Source organism: Hemitrygon akajei, chromosome 10 (genome assembly GCF_048418815.1).
Source record: "Hemitrygon akajei chromosome 10, sHemAka1.3, whole genome shotgun sequence".
NCBI classification, from domain to species: domain Eukaryota; kingdom Metazoa; phylum Chordata; class Chondrichthyes; order Myliobatiformes; family Dasyatidae; genus Hemitrygon; species Hemitrygon akajei.
Genome location: NC_133133.1, coordinates 54,917,931 through 54,925,857, shown reverse-complemented (window position 1 = coordinate 54,925,857; position 7,927 = coordinate 54,917,931). Strand labels below are relative to the sequence as shown.

General features: G+C 41.7%; 1 protein-coding gene across 1 annotated transcript; it reads left to right on the top strand.

The window, feature by feature from the left end:
* The first annotated feature begins 776 nt into the window (after positions 1-776).
* On the top strand, positions 777-3,930 carry pou4f4 (POU class 4 homeobox 4). Its single transcript, XM_073057647.1, has 2 exons — positions 777-956; positions 1,805-3,930. The coding sequence occupies exons 1-2, from the start codon at positions 837-839 to the stop codon at positions 2,717-2,719; spliced, it is 1,035 nt and encodes a 344-aa protein (XP_072913748.1). The 5' UTR covers positions 777-836; the 3' UTR covers positions 2,720-3,930.
* Positions 3,931-7,927: the final 3,997 nt, after the last annotated feature.

Genomic DNA, 7,927 nt, shown 5'->3' with positions numbered 1-7,927 from the left:
ATTGAAAGCCCATATTTTCTGTTCGGGTTTTTGTTACCATTATTGTCTCTCTAATCATTCCTCATAGTTCTTGACTTGCCTGTAGAAGTTTGTATTTCACGAGTGCATGTGGTTTTTAAATTAACAAAATCCATGTTAGTACTCTCACCCCTTCTCTGAGTCGCAATGATTATTGTAATCCAATTACTATCCCCGTCCTTTTCTAAAGAAAATACGAACAATACTCTAAATAGCCCTATCAAATCGGCTAGATCGCCAAAAAATGATCTCTGGCTGGTCAGTTTTCAATGGAGGGGATGCTAAAATCTTCCGTGTTCAAATTTCAAAAGTCAGTTAAAGGGTTTTTCCCTCCTATTAAGAGGATAATCAGAACTAAGACATTTTAGCACCAAGAAGTAAGTTTTTATTTATGTGTGTGTTTTAACAGATTGCAGTTACTGTAGTTCGGGAATGTTAATACTTTACCTAAGTCAACAGCAAACGTGAATCTGCACTTTGAGTGTTTGGAACAAACAGTAAGTTTCCGCAATACATTCCCAGTAAAACAGGATTTTGCTACTCCCTCTGTCAGAACTGACGTTCGTCAATTTTCATCCAGGAGCAAGAAATCGCTGGAAGACGGGACCCGAGCCAGCCTGAGCCAATGAAGAGACTGGATGGGCGGGTCCACCCGACTGCCCGCCGATCGGAAAGCCGCGTACCAATGATCGGGGCCGAGGGGCGGCCCAGGTGGCGTGTCCAGCAGCTGGCGTGGGTATAACTCAGCGACAAGCGGATGGAGTGTGGTCGGGACAGCGCTAGTTCAGCACTCACCTGCACATGACCCATTTGCAGACATGATGTCCATGAATAGCAAGCAGCCTTTCGGCATGCACCCCATCCTACATGAGCCCAAATACACGACTCTGCACTCAAGCACAGAGGCCATCCGGAGAGCCTGTTTGCCCACCCCACCGGTAAGTCCGGCTAGTCCTTCCAGCTGACCGCCTCGGGGAAAATTGCCCATTTACTACGCTAGGTTGGAAAGATATTTTTTTAATTGATTACATTTACTACCTGGAACTCTGTCAATTTGTCGGATCATGTGAAGAATTTTCTGTATATTGTTATTTATAAGGAGGCGACTGGTGATGGGTAAGATATCTTTTTGGCACTCTTGCGGGCAGGGTTGCTATTCTCAAATTCATATTTAAAATAACCTCTGAAGCAGGGGACCAAGTGTCCAAAATTAATGATTAGAAAAGTTATTTGAATCCAGGGCATTCTAGATTGTGCGTATCCAACCAAATGTACATTCGGTGCGCGATGATGCGATTTATGATTGCATCGCCTTTCATTACTTTTACCATTTTGCGAGTTGCATAAAATACCCTTGCCAACTGGTACTGAGTTTCAACGGATCCTCGTGTCGAGTTCATTCATTTTCTTTAAATTATTTGTGTGTGTGTGTGTGTGTGTGTGTGTGTGTGTGTGTGTGTGTGTGTGTGTGAGAGAGAGAGAGAGAGAGAGAGAGAGAGAGAGAGAGAGAGAGAGAGAGAGAGAGAGAGAGAAAGAAAGAGAGAGAGATCGACTGAATGTTGCTGTTGTGGATGCATTTAAAAAGACCCGTCAACTGCAGAATGTCAAGAAGGCAGCGATAATTATGAAGGCTGAGAGTATGTCGCTGGAACTCCTGGGTTTAGAGTGAGGTTTCTATTTCGCTGGCGAGTTCCCAAAGACTCCAGCATTAAGTTACAGCATTGTTCTCTCCGCTGACTGCGATCTTGACAATAACATGATCTCTCTTTTTTGATTTTATTTGTAGCTGCAAAGCAATATTTTCGCCGGACTTGATGAAACTTTGCTGTCCCGAGCCGAAGCACTGGCAGCCGTGGATATTGTATCGCAGAAAAACCATCCCTTTAAGCCAGATGTTACCTACCATACAATGAGCAGCGTGTCGTGCACTCCTACCTCATCTTCTGTACATCTACCCCATCCATCGGTGCTGACCTCCCATCCCCACCACCACCATCACCATCAGTCTGCCCAGGGGCTGGAAGGAGACCTCCTGGAGCACCTGAACCCTGGTCTGTCCCTGAGTGGGATGACAGGGCCCGATGTGGGGTCCACGCCATCACATCCCCATGCGCACATGCCTGGCATGAACCACATGTCACATCACCCTCATCACCACCAGCCTATGAACATTTCCCATTCCCACGCCTTGTCTGCCCATATCGGCCTTGGAAGCAATGAGGGAGAGGCAGATCCAAGGGAGCTGGAGTCCTTCGCAGAGAGGTTCAAGCAGAGAAGGATCAAACTTGGAGTGACGCAAGCCGATGTTGGGTCGGCCTTGGCCAACCTGAAGATCCCTGGTGTGGGTTGTTTAAGTCAAAGCACTATCTGCAGGTTTGAATCCTTAACTCTCTCGCATAATAACATGATTGCGCTTAAGCCTATTCTGGAGGCCTGGTTGGATGAAGCTGAGAGGGCGCAGAGAGAGAAAATGACCAAGCCCGAGCTCTTTAACGGAGGGGACAGGAAGCGTAAACGTACCTCTATCGCTGCGCCGGAAAAGCGATCCTTAGAAGCTTATTTCGCCGTTCAGCCTCGTCCTTCATCCGAGAAGATCGCGGCAATCGCAGAGAAATTGGACCTGAAAAAGAATGTGGTGAGAGTGTGGTTTTGCAATCAGAGACAGAAACAAAAACGAATGAAATTTTCCGCCACACATTAAGACAATCTGCACACTGCTCTATCCAACTGAGACGACGTGGACCAGGATTTAATACATTTTGATTCCTTGGTTAAGCTTTGCCCTACAAATGGAAGCAATGGCAAGGACATCCAGCCGGAAGTATATCTCTGAAGAATGAGTTTGAATTGTGTATATTTTGTACGGGTTTGAGAGAAGCAAGCTTTGTGTCTTGGTTTAGATGAGACGTCGTTAACTTATTTGGCAGACATACTGTAACAAAATAATCTCAACGAGACTTGAATAATGTTTAATCACATTCTTGTGAAAAAAATATCCTGTTTGCTTTTCTACTGTAAAAGGCTGTACAAAGTCAATGAATGAATTGTGCGTTTAACCTTTATTCACAAACTGGTGTAGTTCATTGATCCGGCGATGTATATCTGCAGCTGAAGTGGGCACGGTACTGGGCTCGGTTATGAAATATACCGCTGTCGATTTCATTCAGTTAAAAACAGCAGAAAGAATCAGACCTGTAAAATCGGGTCGCAATAATTCTATTGTACCCCCCTCACCCCGTATGGTCCACAAATCTGTCTCTGCATGATTTATACATCATTTCAGTTTAGTGAATGTCGCTTTAACCATATTAATAACAAAAATAAAAAATAAGTTTAAATGTTTTGCAATAACTGTTTACGAATGGTTTCCTACCTCACCCACCCCGAGGGTTTTCACGACGTTCTCACTCTCCCCTCCCGAATCCTATTTATCTCAATCATAAATTTATTTATTCGGAATGAAAGGGGAATCATAATGCCTTGACAATCAAAATTACTTTAAGACAACGTGTCGTGGTACAATAGAATAGCTTGAAACGATTGGGAATTGTTACATATGGAAAGTTATAAATGAGAGGCCAAGTACAGTCAGAGTGCGATCACTGTCAGACGTTTTCGCGTCGTTTGCTGCTTATGTTTCATTTGCTGTGCGAAATCCATTCTCTAAATCTTAGTGAGTCGGAGGGCCATCGCGAGGACCTGTTTCCCAGAGAGTGCATGTGAGAGCAAGTGTGGGCCCTTCTCGCCTCCTCTGTCCGGATGGCTGATGGACTCGCCTGTTTGCACCGAAGTCTGTCGGTTCACCTTTCCCCATGTTTGACTCCGATCTCAACTGCCGTTATTTAGTTTACTTTGTTGATTGTATGTGTGATTTTTAACCAGATGTGACTCTTCGAAGTTTTCAATAAAACCACGCACGCTGCAAAACGAAAGAATGGCGTCCTGAATTGTATGTTGTGTAAAATGTAAATACAGCATGACCTCATTGCAAACACCTCCGTCATTAGTATACAAACTGCAAATTAAACACCATTTTCTATTAAACACTGTTTTCGCCCCTTCCCTCTAACGTTTTGTTTTCAATATTTTCAGAGTAAAATAATTTGAGGAAGTGAAATCCATTTAAGGTGCTGTATGTTTAATGTATAAGGCAGTTATAACTTCTGATGTTGTTAGATTCGAACTCACTCAGTGAATCTTTTTTAGCGGGATGGTGAAGTACAGGATGAACCCTCCAGAGAAACGAAAGCGAGCGAGTATATCAGCAAATACGTCTGGAACAAATTTTTGCTCGGTTCGATCGCTGTGTTGTTAGCCAAGTGGGAATACTGACTGCAAGATTAATTTTTCAGGAAGAAATTGTCCCCATGTTGGTTTTCGTCTAATGCATGGGTATTTTGCCTTCACGTAGGAAATAAATTACTATTAATTTATGTCAAGGGAGATTATCATTTATCTGACAACATCTCGACCTCAGAGGATTGGAATGGGTTGGGGTCCAGAGTGAGCACTGGATTGTGCACCTCCTTTCCAGGTTTAGTCTAAAATCCTCCTTTTGGCCAAACGTATTATTTCGCTGGGGGGAAAATACGATTAAAATCTCCATGGCAGTTGTCGCCTTATTATATCCACGACGCTGCGCAATTTTCCTTAAGAGACGAAAATATTTAAAAATTCCTGTACCAGTTTGGAGAACTTCTGAAATGGTATCGGTGAATTATTGATGACGATTAAAACATCGTCATAAGCGATGGAATGTTGTTTCCCTGTTTTAGCTCACATCTGATTCTTTATGAATCCTGCTGAGTTAAGGCCTAAGTATTGCAAAAGATCAATTGTTACAATGGACATTGTTTCGTTACGCCCTTGCTGATTTAAGTTAACTCCGTGTTAAAAAAAATAAGTTAGCTACCGCTTTAAATTTCGTGAAGTTCACAAGTGATACCCCTTTTTTACCAAGAAATACGCAGGCTTTCGTATTTACTGCCACTTCCTCACACCGAGACAAATTGTAAATTAACCATAAAAGAATGAAAAGGAGGAAGCGAGGGGAACTAGAGAGGCGGCGGAGTTCCAGGTTCAAAACTGGACGGACCTTCACCTCAGGTGTCAGGTGCAGCGAATTAATCTTTTAATTAATTAAACTGATACTGGTTATACCTACATGTTAGTTCTAAGAGTATCGATATCCATCATCAAGAAGGCAATATGATTTGATGCTTTTTAGCAAAAGAAAGATTAAATTAAATGAGAACGAACTTCACCAACCAATCCACTTGCTGCAGCTTTGAGTAAACGCCAGAAGTGCTCTTACATGGCACTACGGCACTTCATTAGATAATAGGCGCTTAACTTTTCAATACACAACCACTTACCTTGAAATGCGATGACTTCAGTATGATGTTTGGGAAAGAACAAGACCCATCTTAAATCTTCTATGTGAGAATTCGAATGAGAGGTGCTGGATGATGGTGGGTGGGAAAGATCTAGGTACTTTATATCATTTTTTATAATGTTTTATATCTTTAGGCTAAAGGTACTTGTAAGGTTATGGATTTTTTGTTACCATCTGCAGTGTATCATCTTTACAAGCTGTATCCGGCTATATTCAATTTATCAACTAACACTTGTTGGCTAGCTGGTCTCATCTTGTAAAGCCTATCATAAATGAATAATGAATTCTGGCTGTTATGATACTATTGATTTTTGGTAAACGGAAAGATAATAACCCCTCGTGGTTCATCGTATCAAGTAACTGTGGATGAACCCAAAGCTTTAGTTAAAGCGCCACTTTAAACTTGTTCATGAATGGTTCATTCGGTTTTATTTCTGTTTGTTGGGGCTGGCTGCGTTTGTTTTGACAGGGACCGCTGATGCACCAAGCGCTTGTTGCACGTCTGAATCACAACGATTTTCATTAATAATAATTACCATTCCCCGAATTGGCGATTTGAGAACTTCAGATTTTTAGTGCTCGATGTTCCTGACAATTAACAACAGCATTATTAATGCTGCAAACCGAAGACTCGAACGCATGTTGATAAATATTGTTACATTTCTTACAATCTTATACAGTATCTTGGACGCCATAAATCAGTGGAGAAATATAATTTTCCTTCTCCATCCCTCCTGCTGTGGAGCTCCCAAGTGCTCCTGTAACCATTAGAAGAGAAATGTCTTCGGGCCACATCAACTACTTTAGTATATTTTGTTTCCATTGATAAACTTTTTATTCTTTCATGGTCTTTTTTATAGTTTAGTCTCGCACACGTGACAGTAACATGTTGGACGGCAATTTCATCACCGCTTAAAGTAAGACAGCCCAGACGTTAAAACGTAGCCCCTGATTGTTGTGTGTAAACCAATATACTGTAAAGTATTTAGTCGAACAGTTCAGCAATATCTAAAGCGATGCTACCATATAGCTCTCCAGGGATGGTTTTATATCCGAAATAAGTTTTTACATCCTTTTAATATTTCATTTGCCGGATTTTGTGCCCTGGCTTAAAATGGCTCGTTCAAAAACACTAGCCTTCATCCGGCAGAAACAAGTGGCGGATAACTCATAATGGCAAAGGCTACAGATCATTAGTGGAGATGCAATTCACTTCATAAGCTTTTCCATATAAAATCTTCGTTGAAGTGGAACAAAAGTATACTTTATCTGGAAAGTCTGTTTCAGCATCGTGATTGGATTTGGTTCAAAACGGATTTAAACATCAACAAGGAGTAAAATCACTTTAAGGTCATCTTAGATCACATGACTGGCCATTCCGAATACATCTATAAAACAGTCTCTTTCTTCCCCGCTCTCCTGCCCCCTTTTTTCGCTACTGTTTGCAGACTCAGATTTGAGCAAGGATTTAAACTCTCCGAAAGTGTTCACCTTCGAAGTTCCTAGTGTACCGGGCCGCAGGGACTAAGTGCGGGGATAATTCCCATTATCATCCTTAATCCTTCTGTTTACTGCTTCTCCATCTTGAATTACTAACAAGGTACCTTCGGAGCTGTGGCACGGCGTTGATCAGTAACGCAGTAATATTCGGAATTATTTTACCCCTATCCACTTTTGTAAATCATTAATGGGAGTAAAATGTCGGAGATTAATAGATTGCATAGCCGAAAATGACAAGCGGCTAATTAGACATATAATTAAGATTATTTTTTTTTGCTATTCACGAAGGAGATTGAAACGGAATCTCTGAGGGAATACAAATTCAGCCCTGTTCAGTTCCCAGTCATCGCACTCCTCGCTAATGTGCGTGCAGCTCCCCAGTGCCGGGTGCGCTGCTGTGACCGCCGAGCCAGGGACATGTTTGCAAATATGACGGCAAGAAAGACACAGCTAATGCTTTTGTCTGTCTTTAAATTATACATGTGGGCTCAGTTGTATAAAAATCGCATCGAATTCCGCCTTGTTCACATGCTTTCCGCCTAAACCGTCTTTTTGAAGAAACACGTTGTTATTATTCCTATATATCTACCCGGCTGAGCATCTATATCTGGTTAATCCGCATCGAAATACAAAGTCTGAGAGGATCTGGTGGTCCATTTCACTCCTCAACTATAATCACATTGCTTACTTCCCGATGCCTTGCACTTAATTACAACGGGTATTTGTGGGTGAAATTTAACATTTTGTAACTATCTGAGTTATTCTAAATCCGATTATCAGGATGTTATTAATATAAATAAGTATCTTCAATATAACCCGGTCAGTGATGTATGTCTCATACTAACATGCATCTATTCCATGGCCACCTGTATTGGTTTGTACAGAAAGCTCTTAAAAACAGATCTTTTTCGTTTAAAAAAACAAGCTAAAACCCTGGATTGCATGCTCCTTTCTGCTGACTGTTTTTTTTCATGAAGCGGAAAGCACATTTTCATAAATAGACCTTGGTGAAGT